At 42.0% G+C, this 27,024-nt stretch overlaps 1 protein-coding gene across 1 annotated transcript in view; it reads left to right on the plus strand.

Annotated features, from left to right (window-relative positions):
• The window catches only part of mfsd12a (major facilitator superfamily domain containing 12a), a 79,039-nt gene extending 67,381 nt beyond the window's left edge, over positions 1-11,658 (plus strand). The window contains exon 10 of the mRNA XM_068016314.1: positions 10,470-11,658. Coding sequence (XP_067872415.1) covers positions 10,470-10,546 — 77 coding nt within the window. The 3' untranslated portion in view covers positions 10,547-11,658. The remainder of the gene's footprint in view (positions 1-10,469) is intronic.
• Positions 11,659-27,024: the final 15,366 nt, after the last annotated feature.

Here is a 27,024-nt window from a genome sequence, read left to right on the forward strand (position 1 = left end):
GTTTTAAATGTGCAGCCACATGAGTGTTGCCAGTCTAGCACTTTAGTTTTTACACTCACTACCTCCTTCCCTCCCATACAGCATCTTTTAATCCAGAAATCACAAGTTATTTCCAGATGCCTGCTGATTAAACTCATAAATGGACTGAATTAAGCTCTTTATTTTCTGATTAGAGAAACCAGAAAATGAAAATAGCTGCAAGTGTAGCATTATTTATTTATATGGTTTCTTATGGTCTGAAAGCTGTTGGATAGTGAAGTCAACATGTTTATCGGCTTTGCTCTTCTGTACAATACCTGATATAGTGACTTTCCGCAAGCACTTTCACTAGTTTTCCAGTGGGAAATATTTCACTTTCTGCTAAGTCGTGCCAATGAGCGATTAAAAGGCTAAAGGTGTTCCTTTGAGGAAAGTGGCTGTTGAGATTTATTGGCTTCAGACTAATCTGGTGGCTGGGCTGCTATTTCTGCCCTGTTTCTCAGCATGGATGCTGGGTCAGTGAGTGCACGAAGCTGGTCAAATTATGCTGCAATTGGTGCTGTCTTCGTACAATTTTTGGTTACCAAAACAAGTTTCCATTATCTGTATTTCAGGGCGCGAAGAAGATGGTAGAATTGGACTGACTGCACCTACACCCGCTAAATAGAAAACTGAAATTTACTGTATGAAACAACTCGTAAAATTCACTAAACAGGAAAAAAAAACTACAAAGAAGCTCAGATAAACTTAAGCCAGCATATCTGCTCTAAAACTTTTAACTTGCTAATCTAAATTAATTTTTTTAAACTGAGAAATAAAAATAGTTTGTTTTTAAATTGTGATAATATTGCCTCTACCACCAAGTTAAACCAAGAAATAACTGATATTTTATAAGCCCTCAGGACTTCCCAAATTGCTTCACAGCCGACGCAGGCATCACTGTAATGCTAATCTGATCACAGCTATGAGATAAATGGACCAGATAATGTGTTTAATGGTGTTGGTAGAGGGATAAATAGTGGCCAGGCAAAATGTCCCCTGCTCTCCAAATAATGCTGTGATATTTTATGTCAACCGGAGGGCAAGACTGAGCTTTTATTTTAATGGCTCATCTAGAAGACGGAACCTTCGATGATGCAGCACTCCTCAAGTTTCAGTCTAGATTAGGTGTTGAAGTCTCTGGAGTGGGGTTAAACCCAAGACTTTCCAAATCGGAGGCAAGAATGCCATCATCGAGCCAGGGATGATACTCCAGTACTGCAGTTGTCATATATGTTAACTTTTTACTGCATGTACTCTGCGCTACTGAGTCCCAACTCATTCTGGTAATGAGAAGTGATTAAGATAATGGCTGCTTTATAGGGGTGACCCATGAGGAGGAAATCTCCCTTAATGTATTGCTATGGACTGGCTCGCTGTTTTAGCAAAGTGTCTAAATTCTATCTGTCTGGTTAAGCTAGATGACTGCTGTTGAGTCCATGCTTCTTTGCTTCAAAGCTGATAGCGCACCTTCCAGGTTTAATGATCTTCTCCGTGTCCCATTGAACTAGAGGATTGCAAATGTTACACCCCATTTCAAAGATGGGGAGGAATAAACACAGCAACTATAGGCCAGACAGCCTCATGTCAGTGGTGGGAATATTGAAACGATAACCTTAAAAAAAAAACTGAGACAATATTTTTACCCTGGTGTGGGGGGGGGGGAAGTATGGATTAATAAATGATGGCCAATGTGGATTTATTAAAGGCAAATCGTGTTTAACTTGAGGGAGCTCTTTTTTTTTTTAAAGTAACTGAGAGGGTTGATTGGTGTGGATATGACTTTCAAAAGGCAGTTAATAAAGTACCACAGAAGAGACTTCAAAATTGAAGCCCCTGGAATTAAGGGGACAGTGGCAAAATGAATGCAAAATTGGTTAAGAGACAGAAAGCAGAGTTGTGGTGAACGGTTGTTTTGGAAGGAAGATTGGAAGGAAGTATATCGTGGTGCTACCCATCGATCAGTGTAAAGACCACTGCTCTTTTTGATGTATATTAATGATCGGGATTTTTAATTATAGGATGTAATTTCAAAGTTAGCAATAACATGAAACTCTGAAATGTAATAAATGATGAGGAGGATAGTAACAGACTCGAAGACATGGACTGGACAAATGCGCAGACACATGACAGATGCAGTCTAATTCTTTTGGGCCTCCTTATCTCGAGAGACAATGGATACACGCCTGGAGGTGGTCAGTGATTATGGAGTGACCTCTCCATGGCGCATGCCTGGGCAAATTTATGGAGGTTGAGAGTTGCCCAGTCGTCAAAACACCCCTCTCGGCCTTTCTGGTGGGGTCCAAAGGAGTGCAGGACACGACGTTTGGCACCAGTATGGCTGCAGGAACTGCCGGAAACATGCCAAAGGTGACACATGACCGCCTACGGGGTTCCGCTCCGGATTTTCTGTTAGGGTTTATTCCCTTAGCCTTGGTCTCTCCCGAGACGCCCACAAGGCAGTGGGGTTGTTGGGGCCCCTACACAGGTGTAGGATGGTGCCGGTGGGAGGAGGGGATGCAAGGCCTTCGGGAGGTGAAGCATCATTTGGCAGACTTAGAGGTGATTACATTTGCTAAGGGTTTTTTTTTTTGCAGTGGTTTAAATAAAGGCATGCAGCACTGCCGACAGTGCGCTGCAGATGCTCTCCGAGCCATCTCCCGCGGGCGCTTTGAAGTTGCGGCCGGGGGGGCCGCTCGTGGATGTTTTGGGTGTTCGGGGCACCTTTTCACAGGACTTCTCTCGGGTCCCGCAGCTCCTTCTTCACCTCAGTGGACTTACCGCATGCCGTGGCTGCAGACACTCTGGACTGTGAAGACAGCAGGATCGGAGATTGAAGTATCGGCAGCTGTAGTCTAATACAGCAGTGTGAAGTGATGCATTTTTGGTAGAAGAATGAGGAAAGATTTTTTTTTTAAAATAAAGTGGGTGGAGGGACCTAGGTGTATGTATGCAAATCTTTGAAGGTGTAGGACACATTGAGAAGGCCTTTTTTTAAAAAAGCATTTGGGAATCCTTGACTTCATAAACAGACGTAGAGTACGAAATCAAGGCTGTGATGCTAAACCTTTTTATAAATCATGGGTTAGGCCCCAGTTGGAATATTGTGTCCAATGCTGGGCACTGCACTTTAGAAAGGATGTCATGACATTCAAGATGATGCAGAGAAATTTTCTATAATGGTATTGGGAATGAAGGACTTCAATTATGTGGAGAAGCTGGGGTTATTTTCTTTGGAGTTGAGAAGGTTAAGGAGAGATTTGATAGAGTTGTTCAAAATCATGAGTGGTTTAGATAGTTTCTTCTTTATTTACAATGTTTCCCGTGGCTAAAAGGTCAATAACCAGAGGGTACAGATTTGAGGTAAATGGCAAAAGAACCAGAGGCGAGATAAAAAGTTTTTTAATGCAGCAAATTATGATCAAGAACGAACTGCCTACAAGGGTGGTGGAAGCAGATTCAATAATATTCAGATACTTGAAGGGAAAATATTAGCAGGCAATGGGGAAAGAAGAGGGGAAAGGGACTAATTGGATAGCTCTTTCAAAGTGCTGGCGTTGGTACGATGGGCTGAATAGCCTCCTTCTGTGCTATATCACTGATATGACCATTGCAGTCCCATAGCTGAGTGAAATGCTAGGAAGACTGAGTCCAGGAGGTCTCCAAATGCCAGTCAACTCTTACCAGAGTTTAGAACAACCATTGATCTGTTTTTATTTACCTGTTTGACGTGATGATCTCCTCAACCTACTGAAATTTCACTTGGCTTTTCTGACAATTGAAGAAATGTAGCATTGTCAGAGGTGCTTGTCTTTCAGTTGAGATGTTAAACCAAGGCCCCATATTTTCCTTCAGAAGAACCGGAGAGTTTTCCTGGTATCTTGGTCAATATTTATCATCCAACCAACACCACTTTTTAAAAAAAAATTATCTGGCTATTTCTCTCCTGTCAGTTTGTGGGACCTTGCTGCTGACTTTCTCTACATAAGTGATCACACTTAAATATTATTTGTCTGTGAAATGTTTTTTGGGACATCCTGAGATTGCTATAGATAAATGCAAATCATTTTTCTCCTTGTCTTGCTCAGATTATTCGAGGAAAAATATAGTCTCTGATTTTCTTTTGGAATTCAGTGATCTCACTTCATATTATGTCAGTTTAAAATATACATGCATGTTGGCAGGGATGACTTTTTTTATACAACAGCAAAGTGAACTTTGCAGAAAAACTGTTTTGCAGCCACAGTCAGCCTGAATAGTTATTTGAAATGTGAAGGATGGGCAAAGCTAAAATTAGTGCTTTTATTTTTGTCATTAAACATGTATAATTTCATATAGTGGTGCCTACTTGCCATTTTATTTAAATGGCATCCTCTTTTATATTGGCATTCAAAAAGTTGTAATGGGATAAACCTTGAATGAGCCCATTTTTCACAACCAGCTGCTCAATATTTTCATCTCCAGTTATTGCAAATAGCCTGTGTTCACGACTGGATTTTCATCAGTTATGGATCTGATAAATAGTGGTCATTAATGTAACTATATATTGAATCATGCTAACATTTGGTCTTTCTCCTTTATTTCCGTCCAAAAAATAAAACATCTATTTCGTTCTAGTGTAAGTTTTCAGTTGTCGCTTTAATCCCATTGCACTTGATCCAAAGACAGGGTATTCTGGCCAAATGATTGCATTTTTGTAAGGATGTACTGTTTGGTAACTTGTTATAAAAATTGCTAACTATTTAATGTGGAAAGTAGTAAAATCTCATTCGTGCAGGTATGTATCAATATAGCAAAATAATTCTGTTTTAACTACCTTTTTAAATACTGTTGTGAAACAACTTAAACTCTCTAGCAATGCCCTTTACCTAAGTTTACAGCAATAATGCATATTTAGGAGGACATTAAGGTGCTGAAGTTTCCTATATTATGTAATGCTACACAGACTCATTTTAGATGAGTTCACTTCAGCTATTTCATTAGTTTTGTTCCATGCATGCGTTCAAATCTAAACCGACAATGTAAAGGTTCAATAAAGAGAGATTAATCCAGAAATGTTAGTTTTTAAAGCTTATTTGGACTATTTATACTTTGTTAAATAGTGTACTAAAATTCACCTCATGAAATGACTAAGAGTGCAGAAATACTTCTTAAATGCACATTTAGCACGAGCCACATTGGTTTAATGGTCTATTTAAAATTACATAACTACAAAATATGGAAATTTAAGACTTCACAAAATTGACTTTAAAAATATTCTAATTAAATAAAGGGAAATTTGTAAAATAATTGCCATTTTATCTATAAAATGTTCAAAGGTAAAATCTAATTCTTGTAAAATATGTTATTGATTGTGCATTACAGCAGTTTTTAAAATTAGGCTTTTTAAAATGAAGCTTGAAGCACATCATCCAAAGTAGGAATGCAGTCACTTTCCCACTTCTGAAATATGTTTGAATGATTTGCGGCCAAGCAACAGATTAGATTTTAAATGCACTCAATTTCAACAATCCTATCTAACGCTAAATGTACTGGGGAGCACAACGTGTGTACTAGGAGCATGAGTTTTTTTTTTAAAAAGCCTTTGAAGCCGAAAGGAACATTAATCAAGAGGCTCATTAATTCTAGCTGCTTAACTTTTGTGTTAGTGATTTGGTCTTCTGGCTTTCAGATGTATCTCATTACTTTGTTTCCTTTTACGCTTAGACTGCCCGAGAGTTCAAGGAAACACTCTGGTAGCAACTGGTTTTATTTCAGTCATGCTGTGAAATGCTGCCATAAATCATTAGTCATAGTGTCCAACATCAGTAATGGATTTATTGTGAGCATGGAACCAAAAAAGAACTTAACATCAAAATGCTTAGAAATACAAAAACTTTTTTTAATCTAATCTCCATCCTGTTCATTTTTTTTCTCTCTCTCTTGTTCATTAGATCATCTTTTAAGTTGTTTTACTTTTTTTAAAACTTTCTTGCTCTAGCTGTTTTTGTTTTTGGAAGTGAAACCAATTCTAATTTTAAGTTTTCTTTTTAAATGGACAGTCCTATAACAGCCATTCAAGAAGCGGCTTGGTGCTTACAGTGCTTCAGTATGCTTTTTTTGATAAATTCAAATCTCTGGCATGTACATTGTTTTTCCCCTAGAGGGCAAGGATTTACCAGATGATTACTAGTTCTACCCTGCAACTGCAACTTTTTTTTCCTTTTAAGTATTCTCTTGGCCTGGCAGTTGACATACAGAGGTCCAGTAGATTAGAGGAAGGCGGGAAAAAAGTATATATTTTTTTAAATCCAAATAATTATAAATCAAATTTGGTATCTACATTGTGTAAACATTGTAAGTTTGAATATGTAAGTCACTTCTCTCTCAATTCTTTTCTCAGGTCTCTTCCTCATTTCAGTTGAAGGTGAACCAGAGTAGAAACAAATTGGTGTTGCCATTATAATTTATAAAATGTCTCTTGTGTGGTTCACCTTTTGTGGAATTAATTTCCATGTGGTACAGAAATCGGGCTTTCTTTTGACGAGTTCACTTTTTAAGTCCACATGGTTAAGTTTTAATCGAATTCACTCCAACCATTGTGGAGAACCAATAGCAGATTTAACCAATCTGTCTCTCATTCAAGGATGCTCAGTACCCCATTTATTTCTTTCTCCAATTCAAACTAAGATTATTTTGACAATAATGCCTCTCTACAGTACAGTGTACAGAGTTCACCAAGCACTTATCAGACACTAACTTCAACAGTTTAGAAGAACATTTATGGAGTCACTATAAATGTGATATTGTTTGCAGGAGGACAACATGTGTTTGTACTGAGTGACATGGGTTGTAGTAATCATTTTGTGAGGTCTTGGGAGGTGATTGGATGGCAGGGTGATTGTTCTGTGCTGAAGCAGTCCTCGAGCTTGGGCTCCCGCTTGATCAGTCAATTTCTCTTTGGGATTTTTTTTTAATAAGGATTTGTTTCCGATTGAATTACTTTGAGTCTCTTTGTAGCAGAGAGGGATCTGGAGATAAACCTGAAGATTATAGTCTTTTCAGTATGTAATATAATCTGAGGCCACAGTGCAGTACATCGAAATGCTTTAATGGTTTCTATAGGAAATGGGGATTGTAAGAACTGTCCATGTAATCTTGCATTTTGCAGAGATCTAAATTCTTGTGCAAAAGCATCCAAAAAATGGATTTTAGGCATTAAGATGAATTCGTCCTATATGAATCCACTTTGGCTTTATATGCTTTTGTTTGCTGTCTTGTATTAAATTGTAATAGATGAGTTGCAGTACATTAGTTGAATTTTATGCATGGTATCCTTTTTTGAGGTATGATTGCTGACCCGACTACTGCAGGTATTTCATAATTTTTAATGAAATTCTTGTTTTGTTTTAACAGCTTGACCTTTTCATAACGGAGCCTATGATACCATCTTAATGGAGCATAAGTTACCATCTAAAAGTGACTGTGGTCTATCTTTATTTTCACTAATGGAAAGATTGCCAGAGGCTTGGTCTCCTAACAGCTTATATATTTTTTTATGGTGGGGGAATTGGGGTCCGATCTGTTTTCCTGTGGCTTCAAGCAAATATTGTTTAGTCTTTTTATAACAATTGACCTAGTGCTACACATGAACTCTCATTTCTGCCTCACTAGAGTATTATGTCCAGTTCTAGTCACCACACTTTGGGAAGGATGTGAGGGTCCTTTTAAGAGGGTGCAGAGGAGATTTATTTCAGGGGTTATGCCGTCCTTCCCAGGGGCTTTTCCGCTGGCGGAAAATCAAGAGTGCCAAGCCTGCTATACTTTCAGCACTCTACGAACTGCTTTGTCTGTGCTGGGATGAGGGAGCAGTACCACAGGACACGCACAATGTCAATATCATCACCCTCTATAAGAACAAGGGTGACCGCGGTGACTGCAACAACTACCGTGGAATCTCCCTGCTCAGCATAGTGGGGAACGTCTTCGCTCGAGTCGCTTATAAACAGGCTCCAGAAGCTGGCTGAGCGTGTCTACCCTGAGGCACAGTGTGGCTTTCGAGCAGAGAGATCCACCATTGACATGCTGTTCTCCCTTCGCCAGCTACAGGAGAAATGCCGCGAACAACAGATGCCCCTCTACGTTGCTTTCATTGATCTCGCAAAGCCTTTGACCTCGTCAGCAGACGTGGTCTCTTCAGACTACGAGAAAAGATTGGATGCCCACTAAAGCTACTAAGTATCATCACCTCATTCCATGACAATATGAAAGGCACAATTCAGCATAGCGGCGCCTCATCAGCCCCCTTTCCTATCCTGAGTGGCACGAAACAGGGCTGTATTCTCGCACCTACACTGTTTGGGATCATCTTCTCACTGCTGCTCTCACATGCGTTCAGGTCTTCAGAAGAAGGAATTTTCCTCCACACAAGATCAGGGGGCAGGTTGTTCAACCTTGCCCATCTAAGAGCGAAGACCAAAGTATGGGAAGTCCTCATCAGGGAACTTCTCTTTGCTGACGATGCTGCATTAACATCTCACACTGAAGAGTGTCTGCAGAGACTCATCAACAGGATTGCGGCTGCCTGCAACGAATTTGGCCTAACCATCAGCCTCAAGAAAACGAACATCATGGGACAGGTTGTCAGAAATGCTCCATCCATCAATATCGGTGACCACACTCTGGAAGTGGTTCAAGAGTTCACCTACCTAGGCTCAACTATCACCAGTAACCTGTGTCTCGATGCAGAAATCAACAAGCGCATGGGAAAGGTTTCCACTGCTATGTCCAGACCGGCCAAGAGAGTGTGGGAAAATGGCGCACTGACACTGAACACAAAAGTCCGAGTGTATCAATAAAAGTAAAATACTGCGGATGCTGGAAATCTGAAACAAAAACAAGAAATGCTGGAATCACTCAGCAGGTCTGGCAGCATCTGTGGAAAGAGAAGCAGAGTTAACGTTTCGGGTCAGTGACCCTTCTTCGGAACCCGAGTGTATCAAGCCTGTGTCCTCAGTACCTCGCTCTATGGCAGCGAGGCCTGGACAACGTATGTCAGTCAAGAGCGACGTCTCAATTCATTCCATCGTCGCTGCCTCCGGAAAATCCTTGGCGTCAGGTGGCAGGACCATATCTCCAACACAGAAGTTCTCGAGGCGGCCAACATCCCCAGCATATGCACCCTACTGAGCCAGCGGCTCTTGAGATGGCTTGGCCATGTGAGCCGCATGGAAGATGGCAGGATTCCCAAGGACACATTGTACACGAGCTCGTCACTGGTATCAGACCCACCGGCCGTCCATGTCTCCGCTTTAAAGACGTCTGCAAACGCGACATGAAGTCCTGTGACATTGATCACAAGTTGTGGGAGTCAGTTGCCAGTGATTGCCAGAGCTGGCGGGCAGCCATAAAGGCGGGGCTAAAGTATGGCAAGTCAGAGACTTAGTTGGCAGGAAAAAAGACAGAAGCGCAAGGGGAGAACCAACTGTGTAACAGCCCCGACAACCAATTTTATCTGCAGCACCTGTGGAAGAGTCTGTCACTCTAGAATTGGCCTTTATAGCCACTCCAGGCGCTGCTCCACAAACCACCTCTCGGCACTTACCCATTGTCTCTCGAGACAAGGAGGCCAAAGAAGAGAGGAGATTTGCCAGAATGGTTCCAGGGATGAGAGATTTGAACTTACAAGGTTAGGTTGAAGATGCTGGTGTTGTTCTCCCTGGAGCGAACGAGATTGAAGGGAGATTTCATAGAGGTGTACAAGATTATAACAGATTTAGATAATGTAGACAAAGAAAAGCTGTTCCCATTAGCTGATGCTACAAGGATTAGTGGATACAAATTTCAGGTTTTGGGTAGGAGATGCAGGGGGATGCAAGGAAGAACTTTGTTATGCAGCGAGTGGTACTGAGCTGGAGCTTGTGCCTGCAAGGGTGGTGGAAGTGGAGACGAGTAACTATTTCAGAAGGAAATTGCACGGCACTTGAAGGAAAAGCTTTCAGGGTTACAGGGATAGAGCAGGGGAATGGGACTCTATGGAGAGCTGGCATGGACTCGATGGGCTGACTGGCCTCCTGCTGTTCCATAATAATGATTCTATTAGGGATACACTTTTTTTTTTTTAACACTTTTGAGGATAGAATGTCTAGTGGACGTTGGTGCAAACTCTGACACAAACTGGTCACAAACTCCATCCTTTTATATTTACAAAGATCTTTTGCATACATAACTGGTTCAGTCAGTGTGGCTTTACTACGGGTTGGGTTCAGATTTCTTACAAATTTTAAAGACTGGAAAATCGGGTGCAGCTTATTCCCTAATTTCTAATGAGCACTTGTGCTCTACCAAGCTCCTGGGCGAAGGCACTAAAGAGCAAGATACACCACTCTAGTCTTATTTCCATTTTAAGATTGTTAGTGAGTTTATATTTTTGATTTATTTGCTGATTTTTATGTCTCCTTTTGAAAATGTAGGTCATGATACTGGACTAATGGAGTCTTCGGCAACTGAGAAAAGCATTGATTCCAGTGACTATGGAGCAATTAATTGATGGACCTGCCTTGGTGCCAGGCACAGTAAAATATGAGACACTAATAACCTTGTACAGTGCACCTTAACATCCAAAACTTCACTGCTTTAAGCTTCATGTTTTGGAGCTGGTTCAGAATCTACCTCCTTCAGTTATCTGTGGGACTACACAGTATGTGTGCCAGTACAGGGTTGATTTAAGTGTGCTAATGACTGTGTGTCTTGAATATAGAAATCTTTGAATGTACAGGAAGCTGGTCGCTTTCTGTGTGATCACTTTATTTCTCTATATTAAAATATATTACAGAATTTAGAACAATAATAATGATTGAAATGGTCTTTGCTGTATTTTGACAGTAATACTTTAATGCCTTTTGCACTTTCTAACCAATGGTTTGATGCACTTTTACTGGGAAATTCACTGTTTAGATGATTTTATTCTCTCGTATGAAGCAGCATATTCCAAAATCTGCTTTAAGATGGAGCAAACAAGCATAAATGAGCTCACTTTGTGCAGCAGAGGCTACAAACCGTAATTAGACATGTGAAGTATAGCAGTCTGTGGAAAAGGGAAATTTGCTTTGCACAAACAAATGAAGCAGAGTTTGGGATCTCTATTTCTGAACTTCCACGTCACCCCCCATAGTCACATAATATGGTCAACAGAACTACTTGTATAATGTCAGTCACTGGATGTAAAAATGTTGCATTACTTTGGCACACTTTAAAATATCCAATTTTTTGTTCCAAGTACCAACTGGCTATAGGACAAGCCTTTTAAGAGATGCACTTTTTTAAAACAATGTTAACTGAAGGAATGCAAGTGCACTCTGGTGTCATGCATGCGATTATTAATCTTCAAGCAAAATAAGATAAAGCTCCTTGAATAATATGTATTTTGTTGGCCTTTGTTATGCTTCAGTTAAGTATATAATGATTCCTCCACAATTTTTAATGTTATGCAGGAGTATATCTGTATGGGTGAGTACATATATATACTGTACTTCTGGACCAAGAACAAATTTTGTTACTGTAACTGTTTTATATTCACTATGATTAATGTTGACTGTCTTTAAAATACAATGTTTATATTGAATGTGTTCTAACCAATAAATGAACAGATTTGCATTAACTAAACAATGGAACATTAACTAAGTAATTAACTGAAAAGGGCTTCTCTTAAAAATGAATATGTGGCTTGGCTCTTAACAAGTCATACTTGATGTAATTATGGGCAAGTGTCAACACAAATGTTACATGCAGTCTCAGGCATTTACACTGGTTCCAGCCCTTTAGGGTGCTGTGGTGGGAGGGCCCTAAACACTGGCTTTTCCCCATTTAAGCCTTTGAGAAGGCTGTCCGAAGCTTCAGTGTTTCACTCAGCACATAATTCTGGACTTCGGAATGTGTCAGTCTGCAACACTCTGTTATGGAAGGCCAGCAGGTTCCGCACAGACCAAAGAGCATCTTTCATAGAGTTGTTGGCTTTCTAGCAGCAGTTAATGTTTGTTTGCCTCAGTGTGTGTCCAGACATTCTTTGCAAACGCACATTCCAGATTTAGATGGGCGATGGTCTCTTCCCCTCTGCAGCCCACCTCAGACAGCCTGTGATGGAACTGAGACCGGGTGTGTGAAGGATCAGACAGGGAGGGTCCTTCTCGTCACTTGCCTAACCACGTCTTTGTGCTTGTTTGAAAGTTCTGACAGTGGGGCATTGTGCCAAATGACACAGTCTGCTTGGGGAACCACCTGACATGATCTACCGTCTCCTTTTTCCCGCAAGGACTTTATGCATAAACTACTGCCATATTAACATGTGGCCAGAGGTGTTTCTCTGCACAGATATTTCTACAAGGGACAGATGATCCAGCTGAATAGAGCATTCTGTGGCAAGGTGGCCAGACCCATTTTTCACCACATTGCTGATGTAGAGAATCTCTGCATGTAGCGATGCTTGGTGTCTGCGTACTAAGGATCTAAGCACAGCTTGATGTGGCCACACGCAAAGCTGGCTATCAGATGAGGGCCTGATGACCAGGTTCTTAACTGCAATCGAGATGGAATATCGCTTTCACATTCCCAGTTTAGCTTTAGCTATACACTCCCCCAGTTTTTGGTGCGTGCCCCAGCCCCTCTGAACTATTCCCAGCAACTTAAAGTAAATCTGATCTGACTGTGAAGGGGACAAAAGAATTGGTTGGCTTAGTTCCCAAAAAACAAGGCTTTGCTTTTGCTAAAACCTAAAGATTTTTGTCCTCGTTTAGTTTTTAAAATTTTCTCATGTTCTGCTCCGAACAGCCTGGAGTGGAGCAGACATGATCTTGTGACAATTTCCAAGGAGTGTCTTTAAAGTATGTTGATTTCCTGTCCTTGACCTTTATGTTGATTGTAGTTTAAAACGGTTTTTCATTTCAACAAGTTTCAATTTTGCTAAACATTTGTAGTGACTGTGTACTTCAATATCTAATCTGTTTAATTAAAATATGGGCAAATTAGAAAAGGTTCTAGATTGCTAATGGCAAGATGCCCGCAATATGCCACGTCTGTGAAATGCTAAAGACAGTTACTGGTAGTACTTTAACAACAAGCTTTTACAAGTGTTTGCTTTTAAGGCCTTGCACTTGTAAACAGTTACCTAATTTCAGCATCAATCTGCCTCTGATGAGTAACCTAGGAAACCAGTAGCTACGCTCACAGTGGTAAATAATCCCATCTGTTTTTGTGTTGCCTGTGGCCTAGTTGAAAACACACTTGCCTCGGAGTCAAAGTTCTGGGATCAAGTCCCACTATGTGGCTTGAGTACAAAAACCTAGGCTAACACTCTAATGCAGCATTGAAGGAGTGCTGCACTGTCAGATGTGCCATCTTTCAGATGAGACGTTAAACTGAGGTCCTGTCTGCCTGTTCGGGTGGATGTGAAAGATCCCTTGGTGCTATTTTGAAGAAGAGCAGGGGAGTTCTCCCCCAATGTCCTGACCAATATTTATCCCTCAATCAACATCACAAAAACAGATTATCCGGTCATTATGACATTGTGGGAGTTTGCTGCCGTGTTCCGTACATTATAACCTTGGAGAGGAGAAGATTAAGAGGCGATTGGATTGAGGGGTCTGGACAGAGCAGATGGGAAGGGTTTCTCCCCTGTTGGTGGAAGGATTGAGAACTAGAGGACACACTGATTTAAGGTGACTTTGGCAGGGGAAAAATAAAGCATTGGTGACAGGAGGAAAATCTCTTTTTATGCAGCATGTAGCTAGGATTTGGAATGCACTACCTGAGAGTGTGATGGAGGCCGATTCAATAGTGGCTTCCAAAAGGGAATTGGTTAATTATCTGAAGAGAAAATTTGCGAAGCTCTGGAGGAAAAGGTGAGGGAGTGGGACTAGTCGAGTTGCTCTTTATAACCATTATATGATTCTATGAAAACAGTGACTACACTCCAAGTATTTCATTGGCTGTAAAATGCTTTGAGATGTCCAGTGGCCATGAAAAGCACTATATAAATGCAAGCTTTTTTTCTTTTTCACGACGTTACTATTTTTCTTGCATTGGGACATTCTGGGCTTAACTTTTGATGCACCAATTCTGGTATTTATTGAAAGAAAGTTGACAGAAAGCTTGTAGATTTGGTTGAAGAGTGGTAAGTGAGCAGAGCTAAGCAACAGTCCTTCCTTTCTCTGGCTTTAGTGTGGGCAATACAGGATGGGTGTGGCAGTACTTCCGAGATTGGGAGGACAGGTGTATGGGGTGGGTCCCTTTTTATTGGAATATATGCTGGCAAGGTCATCTGCATCCTTGGTATACATCTGCCATTTCACTTCTTCTGCCAGTTTTTCATGTTTCTCTTTCTACCTGAGACATTTTCCCACCTCATTAAGCAATGCACACATTCTCCTGTCTCTTTTTATGATTCTTTTAATTTCTTTTATCATGCCTCCTATTTTCTGTTTTCCGCTGCAGCACTTTACAAGTCATTCAGTTTCTTTTGTTCTCCTCCCCACCCCCGCCCTCTTTTTTTATAAGCTGCTGTTTATAGTAATATCTTCTATTTTTGACCAGGTCTGTACTCTCCCCCGATGCTACCAAGTGTTGCCAGAACGTTGTCTTTGTTTCAGATTTCAAGCATCAGCAGAATTTTGCTTTTAGTTGATAGTGCTTCAATCCACTTGAAATGTGTTTATTTTAACAGCAATAAAACTCTATAAGGGTGGAGTTTTTCACCATGCTGTTGAAGTAAATCACTAGTGCTGTTTTTAATGTACCAGCAGATTTCCTGTAGCATTGTCAATTGATGAGCTGAATTACTGCCTCTTACTGCACCTCTTTCTTTCCAAACCCACTGTTGGAATCCAGGTAATGGTTGCTGTTTGTACGTCTAATGCCTCGGATCAGAACCTAAATTGAATGAAATGTCTGGCATTTTAAAACAAAGATTAATTTGTTAATTAAACAGTGGGTGAACTGAGAGTTTACTTGCTATTGAAACCACGATCATAAACACTGACTTTTCTTTTTTAAATATGATTTGAGTGTTCATTCTGAGGTTACAGACATTCTGGCTCCTGTGTTTAAATGGCTGTGTTTGGAAGGGTGATGGGCAAGAAGTTAACATGAGACAAATTAGGAGGGGGGAATTTTAATCCCCAATGAGCATTAGGTAAAGGGCGGCAGGAAATTAAATCTCAAACCAACATCCAACCCTTCCACTTCTGGTTTTGTGGGTGGGGGCAACCATACCACTCTCAGGAGGTGAGTCAGTCACTGAAGTCTTAAGCAGGCTCTGTGCCTTCATTTTAATATTTGTATCTCTGGAAGGCTGGGATTCTTCAGCCTCAGGACATCCATCAGGTAAAAGGAGACAAAGAGCTGGATCCATGAGGTAATTGCCTTTTATTGCACTGCTTGTGAGTGCTTCTTCCACACTGACCCTCAATTTGGCTGGCTACCCTCTCTCCTAGTGATGGTAGATTTGCCTGCAGTTCGCTCTCCACCTGCTTTCCTGCCTGACACACGTGCAGGCTGTTGGCCGAGAAACATTTTTTGAAAAAAATTTAACTGTCGTAGGAACATAGGAAATAGGAGCAGAAGTAGGTCATCTGGCTCCTCGAGCCTGCTCTGCCATTCAACTAGATCATGGCTGATCTATCTCAGTGCCATTTTTCTGCACTATCCCCATATCCCTTGAAATCTTTATCTAGAAATCCATCGATCTCTGTTTTGAACATATTCGATGAGCGACCGACCGACCGAATTCCAAAGGTTCACCACCCTCTGAGTGCAGAAATTCCTCTTCATCTCAGTCCTAAATGACCTACCTCTTTTATTCTGAGACTGTGTCCCCTCTGGTTCTAGATGCCACTCCCAGCCAGGGGAAATAGGAGCCCTGTAAGAATTTTGTAAGTTTCAATGAGATCACCTCTCATTCTTCTAAATTCCTAAAGAATACAGACCCAGTCCCCTCAATCTCTCCTCATATGGCAATCCCAGCAATCAGTCTGATGAATCCTCGTTGTGCTCCCTCTATGGCAAGTATATCCTTTGGTAGAGTCCAAAAGTGTACACAATACTCAGAGGCTCAATACAATTGCAGCATGACTTCTTGACTCCTGTACTCTCATCCTCTTGATATAAAGGCCAACATACCATTTGCCTTCCGAATCGTTTGCTGCACCGGCATGTTCGCTTTCAGTGACTTTTGAACAAGGACACCCAGATGCATTTGGACATCAACACTTCCCAATCTCTCATTATTTAAGAAATACACTGCATTTCTGTTTTTCCTACAAAGTGGATAACTTCACATTTTGCCACATTATATTCCATCTGCCATGTTCTTGCCCACTTAGCCTGTCTAAATCCCCTTAAACCCATATTTGTCTTTGCTAATCTTTTCCATTTTACAGACCTATCAAAGCTTTTACAATCCGTTTTTATGTTTCTTGCTAGTTTACTTTCAAATTCTATTTTCTCTTTATCAATTTCTTGGTCCTCCTTTGCTGATAACTAAAATGCTCCCAATCCTCAGGCTTACTACTTTTTTTGGCAATTTTATAAGCCTCTTTTTCTTTGATCTAATACAATCTTTAACTTGTTAGCCAATGCTGGATTACTTTTCCTACTGGGTTTTTGTGCCTCAAAGAAATGTAAATTTGTTGTAAACCATGTATTAATTTAAATGCTAGCCATTGCCTGTCTGCCTGTTCCGCAGGTAACTCCTACAGGACGTACTGGAGACTCACTTGTGGGTTTCCTGTCCAAATAGCCTTTTTTCATTTCTCTTTTCCCCCCCCCCCCCCCCCCCCCCCGCAAACACTCTTCTCCCAGCCCTGAGTGGATGTGTGTGTGTTATATATAAAACTTGGAATTTTCTATTGTTTTAAACCATAATGGGACTTGTGCATAATGGAGCTTTTAATTTGGAACAAATGTAATCGGACTGTGCGGGAGTGCTTGTGCTGGAAATTAAATAAATAATTGCTAGCTACAACAATTCCCTCAGGTGTTGGGACCTCAAAGAGTGAAATAAATAAAGGTGGCTTTCAAAAATTCTGGCAGGTTTTGGGGGCAACAAGCCATCTAACACTTGGGTCCATAAATCAATCTGCCCCCTACTATGTGTTATCTGCTTTTGCCTGAGTGCAGCAGCCAGGACTTGAAACAGATCAGGACCTCTGCTCTTAATGCATTATCAGGCTCCACAGGATTCATGTTATCCAGCAATTAACAAATTCAGTAGATGTCATCACTAGTGCAATGGGCCTTTAGGGGAGGGAGTATGCCTGGTACAGATTAACGTATTGAATAGATCTGTTAGTTTCCACTAAGTTGGCTTGGATGAGAGTTGGACTGTTACAGATGGATAAACTAAACAAATGAAATACATTCAATACTGCATTGAGTACAGCACATGAACCATAAATTAATTATGTAAATTGATACTAAATGGCTTTCAGAACACCAAGACAACCACAAAAATTCTCGTCACCACCACCCCACCAAATGCTTTTTTGAGCACTACAGTGGCCTTAGAGGTCCAAAATGGTATTTACTGTGGCATATCACACTTCTGCTGTGAGCTGCACTGGACTCCGTATTTGTGAGGGTGTTGTTGTGAGTACAATGAGTGTCTTCCAGAAATATGCAGAGCCAGCAGATAATATCCAATCAGTGAGTAGCATTGATTTGACTCCACAGCCATTTTGGAGCTGAACACTGCACCTAATGCCCTCTCTCAATCTGTGCGTTCAGCAGCTGGGAGGACCCCACCCCCCACTCAGCAGTGCTATTTAGAGGAATCATAAACCACTTAATTGCTGATTGATTTCTGCAGGCTGTTGCTGTGATTCTACAAGTGTTTGATGCTTCCTAGAGTTCCATAAAGTTTTGAAAGTCGACATGGTGTGGTGTGTAGCAGGTGCTGCAAGAATTGATCCTAACTTGATGGCTTCTGCACAAATCAGTTGCTTCTAAGGGAGGAGATTTTTAGAGGAGCTTTGATAGAGGTATTCAAAAATCATGAGGGGTCTGGACAGAGTGGATAGGGAGAAACTGTTCCCACTTGTGAAAGGATAGAGAATGAGAGGGCACAGATTTAAAGTGATTGGCAAAAGTGACATGAAAAACTTCCACACAAAGTGGTTAGGATCTGATAGGCAATGCCTAAGAATGGGAATTAGACTGTTATCTGAAAAGGAAGAAAAGGGGAGAAGGCGGGGGAATGGCACTAGGTGAATTGCTCATTTGGAGAGCTGGTGCAGACACAATGGGCCGAATGGCCTCCTGCACTGTAACAATTCTGTCATTCTATAAACATGGGTGCAGTAGTGGGCATTTCCCTTTGGTACAGCATAACTGGGAGAATAGCAGAGAACATACAGAGCAAGTTGCTAGAAGAGGGAGGAGGGGGAGAAGAGCTCTCAGCAGAAGGCCTTATTTGTTCAGTGAGGACCAATATGTGATGTCGGTACTAAGGTCATCCTCACTGAAATCTACCACCTGATGCAGAGGAAGGACTGAATTGCCAGTAGTTGCCACAGTCTGGCTGCTTCCAGGCTAGAGCTGGAGATAATTGTAACATCTTGAAGTTTGCTGTCCGCTGCTTGACTCCAAGCTCTGCGCAAAGCCCTGTTCAAATTGGTGCCTGACTCCTCCACGCTTCTTGACATTGCATACAAGCTTTCTGGCAGGGCTGCCAGTGCACCAAGCATTTCATTGTGCATACTCATCAGCCTTTTTCTGTAGCCTGCACCATTTAAGTCCTTATCAAAGTTCCCTGCAGCAGAACCTATCTGTGACCTAGCCCTCTGGGATGCTGGCACCTGTGCCATACTTGCCCCCTTTTCTGGCTGCAGGCCACTTGTGCCTGGTGTTTCTCCATATGCAGTTCCTGCTGTAATGTTTATAGCATTTGCATAGCTTACTTTTATGAATAACTTTGTAATTTTTCTGTGAGGCTAAATGTAATGATTGCAAAGCATGATGGCCATCTTCACTGAAATATGTCACATTGGGAAATGTGTGTGGAATTGCCTTTACGTTTGTGGAAAAACGACAACTAAACAAATATGACTAATTACATGCTATGTACACTAATATATTGAAGTCTTTTTGAGCTAATGCTTGCTTTATTATGAAATGGTTTTTCAAGGCTATACTCTGTTAAACCTTTCCGTTAAAAACAATGGGAGAGGTAGGTTGAAGACCTCAGCACTCCTTGCGGGGGGTAAGATGAGATACTTATGAAACTGCAGAATTGCAAGAATGTAACCTCTAGGGTCCTCGCTAAAATAGTAACAGGGAACATCTGTAAAGGTGTAGATTGAGCCATAACTAACTGGGGTCTAACAATGATGTCAACCTGGACCAATTAGGATACTGGGAACAATTCATAACCTAACATGGTAAGATCCGAGCTCCCCAAAAAAGATTAAAGAAAGGGGTTTACGGGATATTGGCACACTTAGAGAGGAGTTAACAGGACATCGCTGGCACACTTAGACGAAGACAGACTATGGTCAACAGAACACAGCAAGAGAAGAAGGAGAGAAGTCTATGCCCCAGCAAGCTCAGTAGCAAGAACCGGTGCTGAGTGCTGCTGTATACCTATTGCTGTTGTTAAGTATTAACTTTGTATATCTTAATTAAGCCTAATAAACTCTGACTTGATCACAGAACTTGAGTCTGTACCATGTCGGTGTATCTTGGTCAAGGTGAGAGGGGTTGGGTATCCTCTTTCTCGCCTCTACTCAGGTAACATCTACTTGAAACTTACTTGCAATGACAGCCACCAGCTCAGAAACTGATTGTAAGATCGAGTGATGGTGTTTCTTCATCATCTCTTCTACCAAAGCCTGGCCAGGTTACAGTTCTTGTACCTTTCCCTTTTCAGATATCCAAGGGTAGAGTTGTTGGGGGAGAGGGGCAGGGGGAAGTGGGAAGTAAGATGCTTATACCATCTGCACCTTCTAAATCAAGACCTTGAGATGAGGGGAAGGTGGGATGTGAGAATGAGGATCAGGTCTCAGGATACCTTCACCTATCGTTTCAGACCCGATGCAAGTCATGGCTTCAGCAATGGCCAATCGGATGAGGGTGAGCACTGTCGCCTCCACAGGGGTAAGGACATGCAGCTGTGCTGTTTGCCACCAGCTAACACCTGCTGCCTCCAATTGTGCGCCACCTTGTCCCACAACAGCGAGGGAGTGTAGTGCAATCTATTTGGCTGATTTAGCCGTCATGGTTGAATGGCTGGCAGTGTGTGCAAACTGTGAGGCTGCAGAAATGCCAAATGTGTGAGGGTCAGGTGAAGCTATGAATGTTAGCTATGAGTCCTGATTGATCGAGATTGTTGGTAGGTTGAGTGATAGAGGTGTCGTGCATTGAGCAGTGCCTGAGTCTAATGATGAAAATTATGCGTCCTGGCATTTAAAGATGCATTTACTGACCATGTCCACTCGTGTGAGATCATTGAACTGTTTTTGCAGCACTGCATCTAGTTCATCAGGGCTTGACTCCTAGCGTTGATTGCCATGGCTCTCTGGTCCCACTGATTTTCTAAGTTTGTCTGGAGATCCTCCTGGGCTCCCCCTGGATAGAGCACATCTCTCCACCTCTGCACCTCCTCGATCAAGGCCTCCGGTGCAGCATTGGAACATCTGTCCTATGTTGTGCCGTTCTTCTGTCTTTCCCAGGTCAGAATCAATTATAGAATGACTGCTAGCACCACCTTCAGCCACAATGCAACTCCCCTTTTAAGAGTTGGAGACTGGCTTTAAGTAGTGCAGGCTATTTTTAACTAGGTCAGGTCTCTCTCAATTTTGGGACCCCTGAGCTAGAGTGTGCAGCCACTCAACAGCACGATTAGCACTGGCTGCACACTGCAATCTTGTTAATTAATAAGCAGCATGAAGTTTGCGTGCAGCCTATACTGGAAACATGTGAACATCATCGCGTGATTTTCCCCCCCACCCCGCCTGTTTTCGAGGGCAATCAAATTTAGCCACTCAATTCTCCAAAATTCCCATCAGCACTACCACAGGAAATCCACTGCTAATATTAAAAGGCTTGCATCTCCACACACTTCCTGTAACACTTTTTTTCCTTTCACTTTTTTTTTTGTCACTGATACACGAGTATCATTGCATCTGTCATGCTATTTCTAATATTTTCCTGTCACATTTTTCTTTTGATTTTACTTCAGATTTAAATCGTCTACAGGTATTCTGCAAGACGGGTGTTGCCTACATACTTTTCAAACCCTCCCATTGCTTGTCGCCAACATTAGCCCTTTGTTCATGTGCCTGCCTCCTGGCTATTCTATCTTGGTGCTTTTCCTATCACCATTTTCATTCCTCCTTGCCTCTTGGTGAGATCTGTCCATGTGCTACAGAATATTTTTGAAATTTGCATTATTTAGTCTGAGACATGCATTTTGCATAAATGCTTTCTGCATTTTGAAAATACACCAACAGTTTCTTCTTTATAACCTCATCTTAAAACCAAACAGTAAGTCTGGAAATTCACTTGTTGGCGGAAACCTATGGACAATGTTCTGTATTTCAGGGAAGAAAACTTGGATATTCTAAAAATATGATGTAATATATTTAATATCCTACAGTATTACTCAAAGGTTTCTTTTGGGCCTCCTTATCTCGAAAGACAATGGGTAAGCGCCTGGAGGTGGTCAGTGGTTTGTGAAGCAGCGCCTGGAGTGGCTATAAAGGCCAATTCTAGAGTGACAGGCTCTTCCACAGGTGCTGCAGAGAAATTTGTTTGTTGGGGCTGTTGCACAGTTGGCTCTCCCCTTGCGCCTCTATCTTTTTTCCTGCCAACTACGAAGTCTCTTCGACTCGCCACATTTAAGCCCTGTCTTTATGGCTGCCCGCCAGCTCTGGCGAACGCTAGCAACTGACTCCCACGACTTGTGATCAATGTCACAGGATTTCATGTCGCGTTTGCAGACGTCTTTAAAGCGGAGACATGGACGGTCGGTGGGTCTGATACCAGTGGCGAGCTCGCTGTACAATGTGTCCTTGGGGATCCTGCCATCTTCCATGCGGCTCACATGGCCAAGCCATCTCAAGCGCCGCTGACTCAGTAGTGTGTACAAGCTGGGGATGTTGGCCGCCTCGAGGACTTCTGTGTTGGAGATACGGTCCTGCCACCTGATGTCAAGTATTCTCCGGAGGCAGCGAAGATGGAATGAATTGAGACGTCGCTCTTGGCTGGCATACGTTGTCCAGGCCTCGCTGCCATAGAGCAAGGTACTGAGGACACAGGCCTGATACACTCGGACTTTTGTGTTCCGTGTCAGTGCGCCATTTTCCCACACTCTCTTGGCCAGTCTGGACATAGCAGTGGGAGCCTTACCCATGCGCTTGTTGATTTCTGCATCTAGACACAGGTTACTGGTGATAGTTGAGCCTAGGTAGGTGAACTCTTGAACCACTTCCAGAGCGTGGTCACCAATATTGATGGATGGAGCATTTCTGACGTCCTGCCCCATGATGTTCGTTTTCTTGAGGCTGATGGTTAGGCCAAACTCAAAGGTAGCTTGGAGGATATTGCACGACCAAAAGGGTACTATTTTTAACTAAACTGTCTTTCAAGACCAGTGCTCAAATGCTCCCAACGAGAGAGTAGTCCAATTAGGTATATCTTGAGATCATCACAAAGGCTGCCTACATTTACCTCCGTAATGTTGCCCACCTCCTCCTTGATCCACCTGCCATTGAAGCCCTCGTTAATGCCTTTGTCACGTCCAGACTTGACCATTCCAAAGCTCTGCTGACCATCCTCCCATTCTCCACCTTCTGTCCTCCATAAACATCAACTCATCCAAAGCTTAGACCACATCCTATTCTTCAAATCCCACTTATCCATCACCCCAGTGCTCACTGACTTTCATTAGCATTCGGTCCTCCAATGCCCCAACTTCAAAATTCACCCTAATCCCTTCGCATCTCTACAACCTACAGCCCTCCAAGAACTCTGCAATCAATATTCCCTCTCGGCTGCGCAGCCGCACATCAATCAGGAACGTGCTGCACAGGGGCCAAACAGGACACAGACAAGCAACAGTCCCTTTAAAATGTGTGCATGCGCAACCACTTGGCATCTTGCGGGGACCGCGCTGTGCAAGAAATGGGTCACGCACAGCAACGGGAGATTAAGGAGAATATTGTCTGCAGTTCTCCACCTCTGGCCTCTTGTGCATCTCCTGGTCCCTTCGCCATACCATGTCTTCAGCCAGCTGAACTCTGGAATTCTCTTCACAATTCCCTCCGCCACTCCCTCTGTTTTAATACTCTCCTCAAAACCCACTTCTTTAACTAATCATTTAGTCACCCCTTTTAGAATCTCCTCCTTTGGCTCCGAGTTAATTTTATCTGATAAATCCTGGGGCAGTGCACAGACGTGTAATTTTTCTATATTAAAGGCGATGTATAAATACAAGTTGTTCTATTAATTCGTGCAGGACATTTCTGTGTAAAGCCCTGACTCAGAGTGCAATATATCCAAATTTGCTGATGATACAAAAATAGGTGGGAGGGCATATTGTGCTGAGGACATAAGGAATCTGCAAGGGGATATAGATAGGTTGAGTGAGTGGGCAAAAACTTGGCAGATGGAGTTTAATGTAGGAAAGTGTGAGGTCATGCACTTTGGTAGGAAGAATCAAAAGGCAGCCTATTTAAATGAAGAGAGACTCCAAAAAAGTGCAGCACAGAGGGATCTGGGTGTTCTTGTGCAAGAAACACAAAATGTTAGCATGAAGGTGCAGCAAGTAATTAAGGCGGCAAATGGAATTTTGGCCTTTATTGCTAGGGGGTTGGAGTTTAAAAATAGGGAAGTCTTGTTCCAACTGTACACAGAGTTGGTGAGGTGGCACCTGGAGTACTGTGTACAGTTTTGGTCCCCATAGTTAAGAAACAATATACTAACATTGGAGGCAGTTCAAAAGAGATGCAGTAGGCTGATTTCTGGGATGAAGGGGTTGACTTATCAAGAATGGCTAAACAGGTTAGGTCTTTTTTCATTTGTGTTTAGAAGAATGGGGGGTGATCTTATTGAAACGCACAAGATTCTGAGGGGGCTCGACAGAGTAGATGTTGAGAAGTTGTTTCCACTAGTGGGGGAATCTCGAACTAGGGGACATAGTTACAGAATAAGGGGACACTCATTTAAAACTGAGATGTGAAGGAATTTCTTCTCTCAGAGGGTAGTGAATATCCTGGAATTCTCCACCCAGAGAGTTGTGGAGGCTAGATCACTGAAAGTATTTAAAGAGAAGGTAGATATATTTTTGAAATATCGGGGAGTTGAGGGCTATGAGGAGCTGGGACAAAAGCAGAGTTGAGGACTGGGGCAGATCAGCCATGATCCTATTGAATGGTGGGGCAGCCTTGAGGGGCTGAAGGGCCCAGTCCTGCTTCTATTTCTTATGTTCCTACTGTTGCAAAGAGGCCACATCAAGATCAAAAAAAAAATCTACAGGCAATGACTGCCTTTTTTTTAAATGGTTTATTTGTGATATGTTATTTTATGAATGGTATTTAAGGGATTATTAATCCCCAGCTCATCCGTTTGCAACTGTAGGCAGATGGAGAATGAATTTGTTGACTTAGTGATCAGGTTGTGGTGATTTTTTTTCTAATTCTTCTTCAGTAATGTGAGAGGATAACCTCTGGTCCAGCTCATACAGAACCAGTCCCAACAGGAAAGGCTGCACACGGGTTGTATGTAATTGGCCAAGCACGCAAAATTCCTGACTGACTCACTCTACCAAAGTGAAGGGGTGCCCTAAAAGATCCATTAACCTTTATGAGACACTCTTGTCACAGCGTACAGAAGTTGGAACCGAGTGACAGTAAGTGACCCTAATTTGCAAGCCCACAGAGTATTGAATAAATATGCATGATCCAAACGCCTTCTCCTGATCCAGGGAAAGGAAGGCACTCGGCAGGCCAGTCATCTGGCAAAATTGGATCAGGTTCCAGTACAAATGGATGTCACCATGGATGATTTCTACCAATCTTCCACTGAAGATACGGCAGATCAGCAGAATTCCTGGCAATTCAGGGTAAGGATATTTGATACCCACATCAATTTCTGTCGCTAGCCAAATGAGTACTTTCACTTTCCCCGCTTTGTTAGTTATGTGAGCCTCCCAGTGTATGCTTATCTTTTGATCTGCTGCCAGGAGATTAACAGTAATCTACAATAGCTCTCCTGTTTTTACTTCTTTCTTTTCCCAGGTTCTTCAGCTGACTTCAGGTGCTCTTTCATAATATTTGGCCCAAGCAGCCCTTTTCTTCCATCACCAAAGCACTTCAATTGTACTCATCCGACCCATTATTCTGATGAAAGGTCTATAAAACAATGTAACAGCTCTTGTAGGTAAATAAAGCGCACCATCAGAATATAGATCTAATCTTGCATCCTACATACATCTTAGACTAATTGCATTCTTTGCTTGACTTCTTGCCATAGAAATGGCTTAGAAATCATTCCTTTTTCACACCACATTTAATCAGTTTTTATTTTTCACCAATTGGAAAACGATGGGTGTTAACACATATCCTGCTGTTCTGTAGCATGTTTCCAAACCTGCGTACTATGCCTTGGGACTGTTCTGAACAAATGATTGAACAAATCTTTTACTCTAGAAATATGAACAGTTTGGATTCTTGAGACAAACTAAGACTTGTTGAAAAGGGACCTGTTTGTAGCATGAGTGCCTAAAAACGGTGAATCATTAGTAGAGGGTACTCGGTGTCTGTATGTGTTAACTAAATGCACCATTTAGTGTTTCTTGTGTTTTGTCTCCTTACCTGTTATTTTATATATCTAAAACAAACCACCCATTTAAAAACATCGTCTTATTTATTAGCTCTCCTGCCATTAGCGGAGTAAAGACCATGTGAAATCTTCAGGTGAAGTGACATTAGAGGGTGGGAGATAATTAGACCAGATTACACAGATGTACAGTCCCCATTGCTTGTTGCAGGGTGTTAATCTGATTCACCTGTGAGAAGTGATGAATGGTAAATCCCGCCCCCCCCCTCCCCCCCCGGCCCCACCCCGCTACAGCTTCCATTTCAGCTACAGCCAAACTGGGCTATCTGTGGCATAATATAAAGCTCTGGTTTCTGCACATACCTATTAACCATCTCTATCACCATTAAACAAAAGCAGCCCCAGCCTTCAGGATTTGGATCCATCACAAGGGATTTTTGAATAAATGAATCTATGTGTCAACACAACTTTAGAAAATGTAACAGGGCTTCTTTGCCAAGATACAAGGAAAAAGAGTAAGTTCATTACTACAACGGCATGTACAGGAGATTAAGCTGCCCAAAATAGACGGCCGCTTATAGGTTTTAAGCAGCATTAATGTATATGATAAGTGAGGATGGTGTAAGTCACGGGGACTGTAAATCAGTTTCTATTTTAAAGTCTCAAATTAAATTTTTATGTATCAGTTTCATCCTATATTATTTTACAGTTAAATAATAAAACCAATGCCATTTTGGGAAGCAGAGGAGTAAAAAGCTGGGTGGAGTATAGCGATTTTTCTGCCATCCAAGCTGAATGACCCAAAATTGAAACTACAGCACTATCATCAGGAGCAAGGGAGTCATTACAATGTGACAGGTTTACATAGGCAGTGACATAAGAAATTATAATGGTTGAGAAAAATGAGAAAACAGGAATTTTTTTTTCATTCATGGGATGTGGGTGTCGCTGGCCAGGCCAGCATTTATTACCCATCCCTAATTGCCCTTGAGAAGGTGGTGGTGAGCTGCCTTCTTGAACCCCTGCAGACCATGTGGGGTAGGTATACCCACAGTGCTGTTAGGAAGGGAGTTCCAGGATTTTGACCCAGCGACAGTAAAGGAACGGCGATATAATTCCTAGTCAGGATGGTGTGTGACTTGGAGGGGAACTTGCAGGTGATGGTGTTCCCATGAATTTGCTGCCCTTGTCCTTCTAGTTGGT

The sequence above is a fragment of the Heterodontus francisci genome, chromosome 36, assembly GCF_036365525.1.
Source record: "Heterodontus francisci isolate sHetFra1 chromosome 36, sHetFra1.hap1, whole genome shotgun sequence".
In the NCBI taxonomy this organism is placed as follows: Eukaryota; Metazoa; Chordata; class Chondrichthyes; order Heterodontiformes; family Heterodontidae; genus Heterodontus; species Heterodontus francisci.